Raw genomic sequence first — 20,055 nt, forward strand, 5'->3', positions numbered from 1 at the left:
TGTGGAGACAGTTGCTTAACAAACCTGACCGCTATCTCTTGAAAGCCTGCTTACAGACTTTGAAACCCTGCTTACAAGGCTGGCGGCAAGCTGGCTTCTGGGGACTTAGATTTGAGGAGGGTTCCCACCATTAGCAGAACTAGTAAGAAGAGTTCCCTTTACCTGGACTGTATGAACAAGATGGTTTATGCTGAGCACCTGCTTTTCTTCTGGGAGAATGGCATTTTAATATATGCCAGGCAGAGGGTGCCTATACGATGAGTCCTCAGTGAAAACCCTGGGCACCGAGTCCCTAGTAAGCTTCGCTGATAGACATGTTACCCATGTCATCTCACTTGTTGCCAAAAAAACTGAGTGCATCCTCTGTGACTTCACTGGGAGAGGCCTCTTGGAAGTTTGTCCCTGCTTTTCTCTGGACTTGATTGCAAATGCCTTTTTCCTTTGAGATTTTGCTCTGTATGCTTTACTATGATAAATCTTAGTAGCGAGTGTGATTATATGCTGAGAATTACCAGTTCTTGTGAATCGCTGAGCCTGGGGGGTGACCTTGGGGACCTCTGACTTCCTCCTATCAGATTATATTTAAATATTACGCCTGGGAAACAGTTTCCTTAAGATACCTTGCACATCTCTGGTCTAACCCATTTGATATTCAATTTTATCGTTTAACTCCCATAGTATTATCTTATTTTCTTTATTTTCAAGTTTTTGGGAATGTCTCATAATTGCCCCCATATAGGGATTATATGATTTAATGCTATTAAGGCAGATGCTTAAGGGATGAGCCACCCAGGTGCACCTCAATGTTTTTTTGAAAGATTTTATTAATTTATTTGACAGAGAAAGAGTGAGAGAGCACAAGCAGGGGGAGCAGCAGGGAAAGGGAGAAGCAGGCTCCCCACTGAGCAAGGAGCCCAATTCGGGGCTCAATTCCAGGACCCGGGGATCATGACCTGAGCCAAAGGCACACGCTTAAATGACTGAACCACCCAGGCACCCCTCTTTCTTTTCAATATTTACACTTCTTACTAGTCTGGACAACCTTTCTCATTGCTTTATTTTGGGAATGTTAAACAATTCTGGTCAGGACTAAAACAAGATCAATCACAAGGATGATAGCAGGCACTCTCTTTTTCTTGCTTATTTTAACTGAGAATACTTTTAATGTTTCTCACTCGGAGTCCAAAATTGGCGACTTAGTATAGTACCTTTTCATCATAAGCTGAGGTTTTGTTTTGTTTTTAAATTAAGAATGGGTACTGGGGAGGAGGGTGCCTGGGTGGCTTGGTTGTTGGGCATCTGCTTTCGGCTCAGGCCGTGATCCAAGGGTCCTGGGATCGAGCCCCACACTGGGTTCCTTGCTCAGCGGGAAGCCTGCTTCTCCCTTTCCCACTCCCCCTGGTTCTGTTCCCTCTCTTGCTGTGTCTCTCTCTATCAAATAAATAAATAAAGTCTTAAAAAAATAAAAAAGAATGAGTACTGGGGGGATGCCTTGGTGATGCAGTCGGTTAAGTGTCTGACTCTTGGTTTTGGCAAGGTTGTGATCTCAGGGTCATGGGATGGAGCCTCAAGTGGGGCTCCATGCTCAGCATGGAGTCTGCTTGGGTGTCTGTCTTCCCCTCCCTTTACTCCCCGCACCACATTTTCTCTCTAAAATAAATAAATAAATCTTTAAAAAAAAAAAAAGAATGTGTACTCAGAGCACCTTGGTGGCTTAGTTGATTAAGTGTCTAACCCTTGATTTTGGCTCAGGTCATGCTCTCAGGGTCCTGGGACTAAGCCTCGAGTAGAGCTCCACATCCATCAGGGAGTCTGCTTGAGGATTCTTTCCCCAAGCCCCTCCCCTCAATTGCTCTTTTTCTCTAAAATAAATGAATAAATCTCAAAAAAAAAAAAAGAATGGACACTAAATTTATTTATAAAATGAATTATTATTTTAAAACAATGGGTACAAAATGACCCCTGAGTTAAGCATGTGATTCTTCTTATTGATCCTATTGGCACAGTATAAAATATTGATCATCACAAAATTATGTACAATCATTGGTTGTACATCACAAAATTGATGTACAATCCAGATAAACTCTTTTGTTAGATTATTCTATTAATCCATTTACAAGTCTATTTACTAGTATTTCATTTTTTTCTACTCTATAATAATAAACTAATCTGGGGAAGGGTTTTCTTTTGTGTGTATTATTTGTGTCTTAAAATTGTCATTGCCATAATAATTTCTATCATTTACTGAGTACTAATGCTACTTTTCAGGGATTATCCTAGGCTTTGTAAATCATAACCTGTAATCTTAATAATACTGTAAGATCAGTATTGCCAACCCATTTTACAGAGAATGGAAAAGAGGCAGAGAAAAAACCAAGGATACAATCAAGGTCATGTAAGTGTCTTGTGACCTAATTGCTATTGAATATAAAGTTTTGATTTTCATTGCTCTGGAACTGTATATTTGATTCTAAATTTTAAAAGTATTTACTGGTGAACTCCAAAGGGCTAGCCTTTCTTGTAGGGGAAAATGAGATAACTTTGATCATTTCCCTCTCTTTCATTGTTTTTTTCTGATTTTCTTCTTACAGCGATTAGATTTTTTTTCTCCCAGGAAATTATCTGTTTAACGGATACTTTAAAACATCTTTAAAACTTCAAAATAGTACATAGTACCCTTTTGAAAAATCTCTTTTCTTCAACAAATACTCCTTGATCCTACCGACTAGACACTGTTCTAGGTGGTAGGAATACAGCAATAAACAAAACAGATAAAAAAAAACAACAATCTGTTTTCCTGGAGCTGGCATTTAGATGCGGGTGGAGGTGGCAGGTAGAGACCCACAGTAAACAAAGCAGTTATATAATATATAAGGTGACTAGTGCGTATTACATATGGAAAAAGCACAGAGTATGGTTAGCAGCACAGACTTTACAATCAGATTGTTTAAATCCCAACTCAGCCACCTACTAGTTATGTGACCTGGGGCAAATTACTTAACCTTTCTGTGCCTTGATTTTCTTTTCTCTCTCTCAATCTCTCTTTTTAAAGATGTATTTATTTGACAGACAGAGATCACAAGTAGGCAGAGAGGCAGGCAGAGAGACAGAGGGGGAAGCAGGCTCCCTGCTGAGCAGAGAGCCCGATGCAGGGCTTGATCTCAGGACTCTGGAATCAAGACCTGAGGCAAAGGCAGAGGCTTAACCCACTGAGCCACCCAGGTACCCCTGCCTTGGTTTTCTTATTAGTAAAATAGGAATAATGAAAGTAACACATCGAGTTTCTGAGGATTAAATGTGTTAATGTTTGTAAAGTGACACTACACAGAAGCTAACTGTCATGATCATTAAGGAAAAAATAAAGAGAGGTGGATAAAAAATAAAGGAGGAATATGATTTTAAATAGGGCCACTAGGGAAGACCCTACTGAGAAGCTTCAACCTGTCAAACACCTGAAGAACAAAGTGGGTGTCTTTGGAAGAGGACTCAAGGCAGAGGGAAGAGACACAAAGATCCTAAGCAGCTGACAGCCATGTATGTATGTCAGAGGCAGAGCAAGGTCAATGTGGGTGAAGAGAACTGCTAGGAAGACCGGCAAGAGAAAAGCTCAAGGTGCCTCTGAGGGGAGGAGGGGGCGTGTGAGGGCAGATAAAGAAGCCTTCACTCTGAGTGAGACGAGCAGCCTCTGGAGATTCTGAGTAGAGAAGGGACATGATCTGACGCACAGGCACACTCCGCAGGGGAGCAAGGGCAGAAGGTAGGGAGCTGCTGCAATAGTTTAGGGCAGAGACAGCAGCAGCACCAGCCAGGGTAAGGGGAGGGGAGGTGGTAAGGTTCTGGATGTATCTGTTACAGCCAAGAGGATTGCCTGTAACGGAAGTGGAGTGTGAGGGGACAAGGAGGCAAATATGAAACCAAGGACTTGGGCTCGGGCAGCTATAAAAGTGTGAAAGGCATTAATTGCTCTGGGGAAAGCTGGAGGTGGAAGAGGTCCAGGAATTCTGTCTTGGGCATGTGAACTTTGCAATCTCTATTAAAATTACCAGTCAGAGATATGGAGTAGGTAGATTATATTTGAGTCTGCAGTAACAGCGAGTGGTCTGAGCTGGAGACAGGTTTGGAAACTGTCAGCGCAGAGATCATGATTAAAGTCATGAAACTAAATAAGGGCATCAAGTGAGTGAGTTGTAGCTGGAAAAGAAGAGCATAAAGACAGAGGCCAGGGCTATTCCCATGACAGGAGCTCACAAAGATGTGGAAAAACCAGCAGAAGAAACTGAGAAAATCAGCTGACTCCAGACCTCTTTTGCGCTGAGACAATCGAACAACTTGAATTTAGGTTTTAAAGATCTAATCCAGAGAAGAGGAACCCTGAGAGCAGGGTCTGCCTATGATGGGAGTCTGGTAAGAACCCGGCCCTGTTAAATTGGAATCCTAAAGGTTTATACCTTTCATGTAAAGATGAATCAAAACCAAACTTTTTACCTTCCTTCCTCATGACCACTCCTCAAGGGGTCTGGAAGGAAAATCTTCTCAGTAGTAAACAGAGCAGAGACAAACAAAAATACAACAGTGCCTGAGGGTTGTAATTATAAGCTCCCCCTCTCATGTTTGCAGCTCAAATTCATACCATGAAGATAATCCTAAAAACATGGTCCCAACACAGTAATGTCTCCAGGTGTCTTGCCAAAGCAGATACACACTATCTCTGGATGAAAGTATCTTCATTCTAGGGCTCAGTGAATTTCCCACAAATCGTTTTAAGGATAATGAAAAGAAACTGGTCAAATATCATCAAGCAGGGGCGCCTGGGTGGCTCAGTGGGTTAAGCCTCTGCCTTCGGCTCGGGTCATGATCTCAGGGTCCATGATCTCAGGGTCATGATCTCGGGCTCTCTGCTCAGCGGGAAGCCTGCTTCCCTTCCTCTCTCTCTGCCTGCCTCTCTGCCTACTTGTGATTTCTCTCTCTGTGTGTCAAATAAATAAACAAAATCTTTTTAAAAAAAATGTTATCAAGCTTTCAAGAATACAAAAATACCAAAGGGTGTCTTTTGGCAGCAAAAGCAGATTTCAGGTATAAGAATTATCAGATAGATAATAAATAATAAAATGAGTATGCTTATTAAGTTTAAAGAAATAAAGAACAAACTCAAAAACAGAAACGAGGAAACTATAAAAAAGTAATGGGTTATTTTAAAGAAACCAAACAGAACTTTTAGAAATAAGACATAACCAATATAAAACTCAATAAATTGGTTTAGAAGAAAGTTAATCACAGCTAAAGAAAGAATTTGTAAACTGAAAGACAGATCAAAGAAATTATCCAAATGTCAACATGATACACAAAAAGACAGAAAAATGTAGAAGAGAAGTTAAGAGATGTGGAAGACAGAGCGAGAAGGCTGTGCTAATGAATATGCATGTACGATGAGTTCCAGAACAGCGTGAGAGAGACGCCAGGGTACCGCCAATGTCTGAAGAGATAATGGCTGAGAATTCTCCAGCAATAATGAAAAACTCCAAAGTATAATTCAAGAAATCCAACAAATCCCAATAGGTTAAGTATAAAGAAATAAAATACAGACATATCACAATATAATTGTAGATCACCAAAAAAAAAAAAAAAAAGAGAGAGAGAGACTATCTTTCAAAATAGTAAAGAAGAAATGGAATGAGTGTGGCTGACTGGCAGAAGAGCTCTTACACGCTCTGGTTAGGAAGGTGAATGCCTTAACAGACTGCGGCAATCTGCAGCCATCAGTGAAATACTTTAGGATGGGGCTGTTTATATAAATATCACTGGTTTTTTGTTTGTTTGTTTGTTTGTTAAGATATTTTATTTATCCATTCGAGTGAGAGAGAGCACGAGAGGGGAGAAGGTCAGAGGGAGAACCAGACTCCCCATGGAGTTGGGAGCCTGATGCAGGACTTTATCCTGGGACTCTGGGATCATGACCTGGGCTGAAGGCAGTCGCTTAACCAACTGAGCCATGCAGGAGCCCAAATATCACTGTTTTGACAAATGATAAGTCATGTTTGCTGGCAGAGATCCAGTTCTGTCACAAATATTTAAATATTCAAAGGGTTTTCTTCTTCCAAAGAAAAGAAAGCAGAACTAAAAGAACTATAAGAACTAAAAGAACTAAAAGTCATTGCCCAGAATGACTGAGGGGTTTACTTTACTCCTACTATACATGTTACACATACATACATGTTACACAGATCTTGGCATTTCAATCACTCTCTTCCGAAATGACGCTCAGACTAGCATGCAAAACTCCTCTTTCGCTAAGTGTAGAGAGAGCCTGGGCTGCTGGAATCAATTAGGCAAAACACTTAAACTCCATAGGCAAAGGTTCCTCATCTACAGAATAAAGATAATAGTACATACCTTTATTTAATCATTCAACACATATTACCAAACATATTTTAAGGTAAGGCAGTGGAGACATAAAGATCCATGAATATATAAACATAAACACACATACAGACTTTAGGAAAAACAAAGCATAGCGCTGATAGTCAGATCCTCACATTCCAAGCTGAAGAGTTGAATCTGCTCTGGTGAAAATGACCAGACCACGAAGAAAGACCTGAAGATACTGACATCAGAGATTACCCAGCTAAGTGGTCCAGCTATATCATCACACAGAGCATCTCAGTGTGACAAGCTCTATGTACAACCTCAGAGATACCGATCATTGTGCTAGCTCTTAAATCTGAGCAAACAAACATTACAATACCCTGAGGAAAGTCTCTATCATGAAATATATAGAAAAAACTAAAGAGAAACAAATCAATGTACAGGAAAAGACACCATGCAGGGAGAATTTTTAAATGATCATTGATATTTTCAAAGGTTAGAGAAGGTATGTCAACCAAGATGATTATATATGTGTATGCACATATGTCTTATAAACACACACAAATCTGTATCTTTATGAAAAAACATCCAAAAAACAAATGAGAAATCTAACAGGTTAGAAGATAAAGGCAATGGAATTACCTAAAGAGCAAAAAGAGCAGGAGATGGAAAATAAAGGGTAAGACAATCGGAGGACTAGACTAGAAGGTCCAATATAGGAATGGCAGATGGTCCCAAGGTCCCAAAAGATAGAAAAGAGAAAATGGGGAGAGGAAATCAATGGAACAACTCAAGAAAATAGATGGAGTTTCCATGTTGAAAGCACTCGTGACGTACACACCAAGCTGCATGAAAAAGCAAACCCAGACCAGGGCACCCTATTTAAGAAGTTGAAAACTTCTTTTTTTTTTTTTTTTTTAAGATTTTATTTATTTATTTGATGGACAGAGATCACAAGTAGGCAGAGAGGAAGGCAGAGAGAGAGAGGGGGAAGCAGGCTCCCCGCTGAGCAGAGAGCCCCATGCGGGGCTTGATCCCAGGACCCCGGGATCATGACCCAAGCCGAAGGCAGAGGCTTAACCCACTGAGCCACCAGGAGCCCCAGTGGAAAACTTCTTAATGGAGTTTTCACTGGAGCTCAAACTGATAATCCTAGATGTTTCCAGAGTTTCCTAAGATTGAAAACAGGTCAATTAAAGAATCAAGAATGAGAATGCTTTTCTACTTCCTAGGAAATCCTGCAAGCTAGAAAGCAATACAACAAACCCTTTCAAATTCTGAAGGGAAATAATTTCTAATCTCTACCAAACCATCATTCAAGCATGAGGGTAAATTAAAGAACAAATGAAGACATTCAAGACCTCAAATATTTTACCTCCTGTTTACCCTTCCTAGGAAGTTGCTCCTGGAGATGCTGTACCAAAATAAAAGCAAATGAAATGAGAGTCTAAGAGGAAGACAGACGGGATTTGGGAAACAGAGAAGAGATGAAGACCTCCCAAGATAATAAGGAAATGAGGTTTGGGATGAGGTCTCCGTGGAGGGCACCATTCAGAGGCTCTGGGAGTGGGGAATAATTCGGCACCAAGAGAAAATTAAAAGACAGACACATCTGAAGAATCTGAAAGAAGATGTAGGCGACTGGTGAGCAGATTGGGGGCTGAATCAATGTGATGTTCAGACAAAAACAAGGAACAACGTTACGTAATTGTTTGCTCCAGGGAAAGCAGGAAGTCGCACAGGAAAGAAAAAGTTTACTATACAGTTTGGATTTTAAACACATTTTCTAGTCATTATAATATAAGCACCAAATATTCAGTGAATCAAAATCATGTTAGAAGTCAAGGTAAAAGGTATAACTGCCACCTGGGGATAGGAAGAGGAAAGAGCTGACTTTCTTTTCCAGTTGGGATAGCAGGACACAATGCCGAAAACTGAACAATCAAGAAATATCCATACGAGCATGTTATTTAGAAAAATGATGGCTAAACACCCGAATAATCAGCTACGAAAGATGCAACTGGTGGCTTCTGGAAGAAGGCAAATGAGGGCAGGCCTTTTTGGTAATATGTGTGGGAACTCGCCGACTGAGGGGTCCCCACCCTGACACACACTGGAATTGCAATGACACCCAAGACCCACCTCAGCTCAAGCGACGCAGGATCACACGAGTTGGGGCCCAAGGATAGATGGTTTTGAGAAGGACCCGAATGTTTCTGATACACGGAAAGAGTTGAGAACTACAGCTTTAAACTACATGCATGACTTACTCCCATAAAAATAAAGAATATTTAAATGAAGAGATATACATGAAATGTTGCTACTTATATAAAGAAACATTAGCAAACGCGTTCAGGAAACATATACAGCAAAGTCGGCACTCGAGAAATAATACATCAGTCACAGAGTTCTTTCTCATTAGAAATGTGCAAAATGGTAATTTAAGACTTTTCACACATGCTCTGCGGGGGAGAAGTGTATATCCGACACCTTCATGTGTCAACACAGAGAACACATACTTGATTTAGAGGTACTGAACAGTACTAATTTTTAAGAAGACTAAATTTGTCTGTGCCGTGCTCTAATTTGCCTGGTGCATAAAAAAGTCTGTTCTGGACAATTTAATTTCTGAAAGGGGTGAGACTCTATGTGCCATCAAAAGCAAACAGAAGAACCTTCTATTAATGCACCGTTATCCTCGTGTCAGAATATCGAAATTTTGACTTAAATCATGATATACTTTTAAGATAAATACATTTCCAATGATGCACAATGGTGTTTTTAAAAATCAGCATTCAGTACTCATTCTCTATCCAAACAGCACTTTGGAAAATAGCAGGGACGTACAATGAATGGTATTCTTGAGCCTATAAAAGGTGGTATCAAATATTATCCAATCAAGTTGAGAGAAATTAATAGATGGCTAAAACACTCTAAATGCATGCTAGATCCTATTCAATAGTACACTTGACCTAGTATAGCAAGATATTCTGTCACACCACTAAACTGTAGCAAATGATTCCTTTTCATCGACGAAGACACTGAATGCTGCTTCTGAATTCTGTGAAGACATAAAATGCCTGGCCTCTTCTGGGTTTACAGGTTTAAATAAGTTATCCAATAAAGCTTTTCTTTCCTTCAGCGGCTTCCTACCCTCTCAAAAAGATTAAAAGCAACAACACACACATGATTTATGAAAGTATACAGCTAATTTTCCTAAAATCAAAAGTTGTAATGTCAAACTTGACAGAACGGGTAGCAGGATATATGCAAAAAATTTAGAGTGGGTTGGATGCTCTGGAAATTCAGATACTACCTCTAAAACATAAAAATTGGATGGTAAACATATGCTTGGGATCATCTCTTGGCTAGTAGACATTTATTTCCATTGTTCTCCTGAAATAAGTCTACTAATATTTGCTTCTCCATCTAATTATATGAACACCCAACAACAGAAATAGTTTTAATTGGCAGATCTGTGTTCCTAGCATATTTTGGAACATATTGCCAACTAATGAAATACTCCAAACACATACAAAGATTCTGTTTTCATTTTCTCATAAATTACTATAGTTTGAATTCTAACTGCACTATGGGCGGTTTTTACACAGTCATTGAAAAACCACAGCTTCAAAAGCAAAATATAAAACAAAGGCTTTTCGCTTTAAATCCCTGTTACTTATTTCAGCCTTCAGGGCCATCTTTTTTTACTTACTGTCACAAATTTAAAAAAAAAATTAAGTGCATCTAAAACCATTTATGTTGATTTTCAGACTGTAACAGTGTAAAATGGGATAGAAATTCCATGTAAACTCCAGCAGCTCGGTGTATAAAAGGGGAGAAGTTTGAAAACTAGAAAATAAAATTTGCCCGTATCCTCCTACCTCTACAGAAGTAAATTACTCTGGGTTATATAACAAAAATAAACCTCCCACCAGAGATCTTGGAAATCTTGAATTTTTTTTTCCTGCAGGAGAATTTATTATTTTCCACTGAGTGTCCATTCATGCGTTTTCTTCTTGTCTCTATTCATAGCACCAGATCCTGACTAGCATGCACAACCTCAAAAGAAAAGAAACACTAAATACAAACTGCGTAAAATGTTTGAAGAATAAAGCAAAATAAAAAGGCTGGGGTTAAGACTGCTTACCTTGGGATAGTGCCATAATGTCTAACACACACAATGGTGCACGTAGAACTCACCTTGTATGCGACACTGTTGGACGAATCCACAATAATAAACAGGGGCTTCCTCGTGAAAGGGTAGAGGTCTCCGGGATGAAGGCTAGGGAAACAACAATGGTAACAATGATTAACTGTGCAGCTGTACCGGCCAAGTCTCAGAAATCTTACTCCTCAGTTTAGTCTGCTCTCATCTCCTTTTCAACACAGCTCGGAGCAAGAAACAAAGATTAATTTGGCAAAAGATGAAACACGTCTATATTGACTGGAATAGATAAGTTAGCAGTTTTAGATGGAAAAATATTCAGAGAGAATAATTATTCAGGAACATTCAAGCTAAAGAGAAGTCTACCGATTTAATGATGGACTAAACATAAAACAGGAAAACTTCACAAGTCAGCATGTAGGTGCTTGTTTACAAAAAGTTCCTCCTGGGGCACCTGGGTGGCTCAGTGGGTTAAGCGTCTGCCTTCGTCTCAGGTCATGATCTCAGAGTCCTGGGATCGAGCCCCTCATAGGGCTCTCTGCTCAGCGGGGAGCCTGCTTTCCCCTTTCTCTCTGCCTGCCTCTCTGCCTACTAGTGATCTCTCTCTGTCAAATAAATAAATAAAATTTTAAAAAAAGCAAACTCCTTCTAAGAAAATATTCTGAAAACATGATGTGCTAACACAACCAGATTTATACTGCAGTGAGTCTTTTAAAATCTTTATTTATTTTAAAGATTCTTAATATATCATGCTACTATTTAATATTACAGATACTAAGTAGAGGCTCCCCTTTTATGATCCATTATGCTTCCTCTGGATATTTGCATCAGGATCAGCGGGGGTGCTTGTTAAACATACAGATTCACTGGCTCGCAGAAGACCCACTGTCCCCAAGGTCTGAAGTCCAATAACAAACATTTGAAAACCCCTACTAAACAAGGCCACAATTTTGGTGTGTATCCTCTCTTTCTCATGGCCTACCAGACAACGTATGTATAAAATCTTAATATAAATGTAAATATAAATAAAATGATGTGTCAATGAGCAACATCATCAAACCTCAATAGGTTTCAAATATAAGTTTTTCAAATATAAATCATTTATGACCAAGGTCAATGATAGCACCAATGTATGACTTGGAGGACTGTTAGCTATTATACACATAATTTGAAACACCTCCCTCTCTGCCCTCCTTTCCTCATTCTTTAATATGAACAGTTAACATTTTTCTGTAAAGTGCTATTAGAAATGCAGTAAAATTTCAGACAAGTCCAGTCTCCTTTATAACCAGACGGCTATCCCTCAGCCAGAGATATTCTAGAGCCAATAACGGCCCAAGCAATGAATGTGCTGTATTTAGAAAAACAGCAAACTTACATAGATGAAATTTACTTGAAATGATACAACTAAGTTCATTTATACTATATTAAACCAAAAGAACCTTATTTTAAAAAGCTTGTATTGAGGGCGCCTCGGTGGCTCAGTTGGTTAAGGGTCTGCCTTCGGCTCAGGTCATGATCCTGGAATCCTGGGATCCAGTCCTGACACAGGTTCCCTGCTCAGCGGTGAGTCCGCATCTCCCTCTCCCTCGACCCCACCCCCACTCGAGTTCTCTCTCGCTCACTCTCTCTCTCTCAAATAAACTTAAAAAAAAAAAAAAAAAAGCTTGTATTAATGTTAACATGTATCATGTCCTGACATACTACTTATGTACATACTATTTATGTATACATGTACAGTTTCTTCCAACTTGAACGTAATTCTGCTCACTGACATATCCCCAATGACTGAATAGGACCTGACATATAATACTCAGTGAAAATTTTTAAAATGAATGTCAGCCAAAAATTCTAATTTCCTAGGACACTCAGAGCCTGAAATATTGCTGGAACCCAAATAAGTGTTCTTAGTAGTAGTCTGAGGGAGTATTTCCAGTACTAGAAAAAACTCCCCAATTTACTTAGTATTTTCTAAGACAGAACTATAATTTTTATAACAGGGAGAGACACCAGAATACATACCAGTGCATTTCCTTGTGGGACTGATTTCGTTTGTGGATGGCATCTCCATTTATAATATCTCGGTTACTATTAGTAAGTACCCCTCCAAAATCATAAGGACCTATAAAAACAAAGGGAAGAATCCTAGACTTCAGTTGGAGAATGATACTGATCTGATGCTCATATGAATCTCTTACTGATACAAATGGAAGACAATTACAAAACATGTTAACCACTTTAAAATTTAACATTCTAGTTTAATGCAGTATTTAAATGATTTCAGCATTTTGCCTGTTTCAACATTTAAAAAAATCATTTAATTATTCATCAGTTCTTCAAACAGAATAAAATGAGAAACAAGACAAGAATCTACTGCACCCCATTTTTCTGGGTAGTAAAAGGGATGGAGATCTCAGATGTTCAAAATGATCTTTACATTTCAAGCAAAATTATATCTCAAATTCAATCAAATTATCTAAGAAAGAAAGTTGCAGAATTAAGTCCTAATAATTTCTTAAATATAATTCTAACTGAGCCACTAATTATAAAATTTAGGGAAAATATTGAGGGGGACTTGAAAATTCTCATTGCAAAAACTTCATTTTTAGAAAAGAAATGCCAAATTTCAGTGTGTGAAAAACATCTGTTATTGTCTCTATTATGTCAGCACTATACTTTCAGTTTTGAAGTTAGCCTTTCCTACTGGTCACGTTGCTTAGTTGAACTCTTATCTAAATGGAACGGTAACTGTGGGATGTTAGGAATTATCTCTCTCAAAGGGCCATTTAGTTAGTACCTATTATACTTTGAAAAAGTAAAATAAGAGATCAGTATGTCAAAATGGGGGCACAGATTCAACAGTACATGTTTAAAAACAAGGAAATAATTATTTACAAATAAAATTACTAACTTCATTACCAAAAAATTTAAAGCAATTTATGATCGTGTCACTTTTAACACTGTCACATTTTATTCCTTAAGAATCACTGCAATGAAAAGACTCTGAGATTCATTTTGCTTCTTTTTCATTTTAACACTCTAAGAGGACCTATAAGTCATGCAAGGAAGATGGCAGGGACATGCACTGTATAAAGGAATGCAAATTTCAACAAACAGATGAAGAGGAAAATGTTAAGAACGTTAAGAAAAAAATTTTTTTTGTCCAAAGACTTAATTTCCTAATTTACATCCATGTTACTCATCTATTCTGATCAATTTCTTATATTCTGGACTCATATGTTCTGGATAGTTGTAAGTTTTGATTCTGAAACAGCATCCCAATATTCTTCAGGTTGAATCCATAAAAACCAAAAAAAGGACAGAAAACAAAATCATGACAAGGACTTGAACTTTCACAGTTACAAGAGTACATTAATTTCTACCAAGACTTTTAGCCACAATGAAGCCGCTGACCAGATTCCCCTTTGCCCTAAAGGCCCAGAAAAACTCAGTGATGTGAAGCAGAACAGGAGGCTTGGTTATTCCATATATATTTAAATATATATGTGCCTTTGGCAAACTTGATAGTGAGGCATGCATTTAGTATACGAATTTGCTGGTGATCTGTGGACTTCAAAGTATAATATTGCAACTTAAATAAAGTAGACAGGGGTATCTACAAGACTGCCAATTCAACAAAGGGACCAGGTTTCAAATATGAAAGCCTCTCTGGAAAGCTTGGGATGGTCTGTGGGCTATGGGCCATCGTCTTGTAGAAAATAAAGAGAATTCAAGCCCTGCTCGCAACAGGGAGCATTCCTTTATTGTACCTTCACTATCAGCACGACCTGTGGGGAAGACGCCAGTGGCTGACAGGTAAATCAGAAGCACACTATTGGCGGGCAGCTCCTGCAATTAAAGAAAATCACATACACCAAACAACAAACGGTTTCATTGAACATCCTGACATTTTCAAGTTAAAGGGACAATAAGAACCTAATTCAATGTAATGCCATCTTCTCCAGGAGTTCAACCACTCTTGCAGGTTCCAACTCATAACTGCTCAGGTAGCAAAGAATCATTACAAATCTATAACCTATTAACATTGCCCAAAGTTTTGAATTCATTCTCTGCTTCAAAAACCTTGTCATTTAGAGAATGTTCTCTGCAAACCTTGAAATGGAGAAGTAAGGATCCTGGCCATAGGTCTAAAAGACCAACTCCTGCCCATGGCTTTCTCTGCATACGTGCTGGCAGGAATCCCCTACTTCTCACAGTTCTTTCAGACCTTCAGATGGCCACAGTGCTCCCCAGAGCTCCCTGAACACACAACATGCCTGTGCAATCTGACCATTATGCCCAAAGTACTTAGTAATAAAACCTGGAGAAAGGAGAATGATGATTAGTCAGTATTCTTGTTAATTAACGGTAAGGAAGAGTCATAACATCATAAGCAATTTCTGTTCCAAATAGATGTGATCAGATATTCTGAATGCAGTTTTCAATTTCACATTTCATCAAAATTCTTGACTCAAAGATTCAAAGAAAAGAGTGACTCTCAGATTCTACTTAGGGCACACTTTTCTCATATAGTAAAGAGTATTGGATCATATATACCTTAAAAGATGCTGCTAAGAATGTGTATAGTTGACTGAAGGTTGGTTTGTAGAGCAGATACTTGTGGGGGTTTTCTCGTCTGGTAGGCTTATCAGCCGATTCCTATATTTACACACAGAAAACAAGACACATACGAGCTGTATTTGACTGATGAATTATCAATGCCTTTTTTTTATGATCCTCTTCATCAAATAGCCTTTTTTTTTTTAAATCCATGTTACTATTATTGTGCTTATCTCTCCTGTATCTCAAGAGAATTCTTTATTTACATGCACAGAATTTGTTGAGTAACAGCATTCCCTGAGGAGCAAAGGCAGAAACAGTGTTACCAAAATTGCAAATGTAGAGAGAAGATCACCTGCATTCCTGGTTTATTCATCTGGGAGGCTAAATTCATTGGCTCCCTTTCCAGGGCTTGTAACATCCGGAACATGTCCACAGTTAGTTCACTAAACTTAACCTGCAAAGAAAACAAACCTGACCATGGATGCAACACAGACCCAGAAGCCTCCGACCATCATAGTACCCCTGACATTCATGCATACTTGATGACATTGGGTAATTTTATTCCCCAGTGTTTTATTATAAAACATTTCCAAAGACAGAAAACTAAAAGAATTGTACAGTAATACCCAGAGAGCATCACCTAGATCCTATACCATTAACATTTTCTGTATTTGTGTTATCACGTATCTCTCCATTTATTTATATTTCTGTCAATCCATCAACTTCCTCAGGTATTTTCAGAAACATGAAAAGTAGTCATCTAAATAAAAAGACCTACATTAGGTCCTTCAAAACATGTTAACTTTTGGCAAAACAGCCTGCTAGAAAATGGCTATGGCCCATATTTCATAACCTCGTCAATACATTTTGGCTCTATATGATGTTTAAGAGTGCAGCCGTCTCCATTTTGAATAAAACTTCTATAGAACTTCAGGGAGGTAATGTGTTGCTTTAAAAAACATTTTTTTTTTTTTAAAATCATGCTAAGTGTACTCTTTAATCCCTATCACCTATATCACCCGTCCTCCTACCTGTCTCTCCTCAGGTAACCATCAGTTTCTCTCTACAGTTAAGAGTCTGTTTCTTGGTTTGTCTGTCTCTCTTTTCCCTCTGCTCATTTGTTTTGTTACTTAAACTCTACATATAAGTGAAATTCTATGGTATTTGTCCTTCTCTGACCTACTTTACTTAGCATTATACTCTCTAGCTCTACCCATGTTGTTGCAAATGTCAAGATTTCATTGCTTTTTAAGGCTGAATAATATTCCATTATACAGATACACACACACACACATACACACACACACACACACACACACACACACACAGAGACAGAGAGAGAACCTCTTCTTTATCCATTCATCTATCAATGCACACTCGGGCTGCTTCTACAGTTTGGCTAGAAATAATCCTACAGCAAACATAGGGGTGCATGTATCCCTTTGAATATGTGTTTTTATATTTTGTGTGTGTGTGTGTGTGTGTGTGTGTGTGTTTTTGTATTTTTGAGGTAAATACCCAGTAGTGCAATTACTAGATCATAGGGTAGTTCTGTATTTTTAACTTTTGGAGGAACCTCCACACTGTTTTCCACAGTGGCTGCACCAGTTTGCATTCCCACCAACAGTGCAAGAGGGTTCCTTTTTCTCTACATCCTTGCCAACATTTGTTGATTCTTGAGTTTTTTTAATTTAGCCATTCTGACTGATGTGAAGGGAGGAATACCTCATTTTGGTTTTGATTTACATTTCCTTGATGATGAGTGATGTTGAGCATCTTTTCTTGTGTCTGTTGGCCATCTGTATGTCTCTACTAGAGACACTGTTAATGTCTTCTGACCATAAGCAAGCAATTTTCAAATTTAAATTAAATTTGCAAATTAATTGCTTTTTTAAAAAAGATTTTATTTATTTATTTGTCAGAGACAGGGAGCACAAGCAGGGGGAGCAGGAGGCAAAGCAGGCAGAGGGAGAAGCAGACTCCCTGCTGAGCAGGGAAACCGATACGGGACTCGATCCTAGGACCCTGGGATCATGACTTGAGCTGAAGGTGGCCGCTTAACCAACTGAGCCACCCAAGCATCCTGCAAATTAATAGCTTTTAAAGCCAAAATTGGAGAAATACTAGAAAAAGTTACCAGTAACAAAAATGAAAGGTGTGCGGGAAGGATCCAATATTTAAACTTGTGTAAATAATGCATACAGAAAAATGTATTCACTGGACACATTTCTGATATCCCATAATTTCCAGTAGATTTACATTTCTAGTACATTAAATCCTTACCATCATGGAACTATTCTGTCATGAAAAAATATTTTATATTGGCTGTGATAAATATACTTAAAAATAATTCTTCCTCCCTTTGCCTGACTGTAAAAGGAATATACGGATTTAGAAAGCTATAAAGAAGAAAATAGGGGTGCCTGGGAGGCTCAGTCGGTTAAACATCTGACTCTTGGTTTCAGGTCACTTTGTGATTTCAGGGTCGTGGGCTTGAGCCCTGCATGGGGGCTCTGCACTCAGTGGGGAGTCTGCTGGAGATTCTCTCACTCCTCTCCCTCTGCCCCTCCTGCTTGCTCACACATACTCTCTCTCTCTCAAAATAAATGAATAAATCTTTAAAAAAATTTTAAATAAAGTTAAGCTTTAAAACGGCAGAAAATAAATCACCTATCATTCTGTTACCCAGAGTACACACCTTTTAGGATATTGGTAAATTTCCTCCTAGTCTTTTTGCCTGTACATATATGCATAGAGACATTTTAACATACATGAAATAATTCTGTTTACACAGCTCTATTCCAAGTTTATTTTCACTTACCATATCATGAGTGTATCTACCTCTGCAATTAAAAATTCTAAACCTGTAAATGTCTGTAATACAGTCCATATGGACATGGCATAATTGAATTAACCATTTCCTCACAAATGGATATAGGATATTTACAAGGAAAGTCATTGTGTAATAAAAATCTATAATTCTTTAGTAATAGGAAAGCATTATTTTTCAAAGTGAATTTTTAGTATAATTCCTTCACCATTCTTTACCTGGTTATTGCAATTACCAATAATGAGTGCGTCAGCCAGAGACAACTGTCCCACAATCATGCCCTGTTCCAGCAATGGGGCTCCTGTTTCAGCGAGGCGATTAGAGGTGATAACAATGGTATTGTCATCATTCAGTACCATTACTGGGTCCGCCTGGAGAAAAAAGCAGTAAGTAGTTGAGGGACTAGACACAGTGTCAATACATATTGTGTGATACATACACACAATAAAAATGTATATTATCCGTGATTAGACAATCATCCTTGTCAAAAGCTGACCTCAATGAAAGCTGCTACTTCTTGAAGCACCAGGTTCCATTCCACTTGATCTTCTGTATTAAAGCGGTGAGTATAGTCTTCAATTTCATCTGACAATTCCTAATTTTAAAATATCACAAAGAAAAATGATTATAGGAAAAATACACATAAAAATAGGTTGCTATATTATACCATATTCTTCACAGAAATTGATATAGTTAAGAAGCTTGATTATTATCAACATATTTTTTTTTAGTTTTTTAAATTTTATTTATTTATTTGACAGACAGAGATCAAAGTAGGCAGAGAGGCAGGCAGAGACAGAGAGGAAGGGAAGCAGACTCCCTGCTGAGCAGAGAGCCCGATGCGGGGCTCGATACCAGAACCCTGGGATCATGACCTGAGCCGAAGGCAGAGGCCTTAACCCACTGAGCCACCCAGGCGCCCCACATTATATGCTTATTCTTGACCTAACCTTTCAATTATTTTCTCTTAAACCAAGTATTTTACCTTTGGTTTGCATTTCTCGACCATCCATTGATGGGTGGTGAAATGTAAAACATGCTTAAGGGACAAAAGCAAGGAATTAAGAGAAATGTCTCTGGCTAGTGTGTATCAGAAATACGGAGAGAGCAGGAAAATCCTTTTAGCACTGCCCTTGTCCAAAGCTACTATACTTTGAATGCTGTAATGATTTACATATTAAAATTATTTTTTACCCTGAGTCTATTTTTGAGAAACAAAATTATCCATACACAATTACAGCCTAGGAATTTAACAATTTTAAAGCACACTTACCTTCACCAAATCCTTCACAACATCCATTTTGTTGAGCAGAAGACAAACTACAATAAACCTTGCATAGTATCGCAGCTTCTTAACGACCAACTCGGGTCTACGGCAGAGAAAGAGGAAATTAACTCATTAGACTCAAAAAAGAAAACATGCTCTTTGATTTTTCCAGCTCTCTGGTAGCCTTTAAACTCTTTTAGATACTATTTTGCACAGTCACAACTATTTCTGCACATAACCTATACTCGCATTTAAACACGTTTCTTACTCATAGATTCATTACGTTCATTCATGTATTCATTCATTGAACAAATACCCACGGGAAACTTAGATGCCTCAGGCACTCTGCTAGAAGAATGATTAAAACAAACAACTACAGACACGGCCCCCTCTTCACAAATCTCAGAGACAGGAAGCTACCTACAACATAGTGGACACAGATAAACACAATGACAGAATAAATACAACAGGAGGACTAAAGGATGCCATCTGAGCCCACAGAGGAGGGTTCCTAGCGAGAGTCACGTTGTGGTAGAAGAAGACAACCGCAGGAAAATACGAGGTGAAAAGAGTTCCCGGAAGAACATTTTTTGTTTTGAAATCTTATTTTCTGGTATTAATATAATCAAACCCAGTTTTCTTATGCTTACTGCTTCTATGCCATATCTTCTTGTATCCTCGCCTTTCAAGTACCTGTGTCTTTTCACGTTAACCGGTATTTTGTAGACAACATTTAGTTAGCTTTTTTTATCCAGACAATCTCTGCCTCACAGACTCAGGAAGTTGGACCGTTTACATTTTATCTGTTACTTTGGCTGGGTTTGCATCTCCCACTGGGTTGTCTGTTTTCTATTTGCCCGTCCT

General features: G+C 38.5%; 1 protein-coding gene across 1 annotated transcript in view; it reads right to left on the reverse strand.

Moving 5' to 3' along the window:
* SCAI (suppressor of cancer cell invasion) overlaps window positions 1-20,055 on the reverse strand; it is a gene marked incomplete at its 5' end in the record, with an annotated part of 134,645 nt that overhangs the window by 19,236 nt on the left and 95,354 nt on the right. Inside the window, 8 exons of the mRNA XM_080820245.1 lie at window positions 10,567-10,648; window positions 12,554-12,653; window positions 14,302-14,380; window positions 15,089-15,190; window positions 15,447-15,548; window positions 18,143-18,295; window positions 18,421-18,519; window positions 19,198-19,294. Coding sequence (XP_080676371.1) covers window positions 10,567-10,648; window positions 12,554-12,653; window positions 14,302-14,380; window positions 15,089-15,190; window positions 15,447-15,548; window positions 18,143-18,295; window positions 18,421-18,519; window positions 19,198-19,294 — 814 coding nt within the window. The remainder of the gene's footprint in view (window positions 1-10,566; window positions 10,649-12,553; window positions 12,654-14,301; window positions 14,381-15,088; window positions 15,191-15,446; window positions 15,549-18,142; window positions 18,296-18,420; window positions 18,520-19,197; window positions 19,295-20,055) is intronic.

Source organism: Martes martes, assembly GCF_963455335.1.
Source record: "Martes martes genome assembly, chromosome: 12".
NCBI classification, from domain to species: Eukaryota; Metazoa; Chordata; class Mammalia; order Carnivora; family Mustelidae; genus Martes; species Martes martes.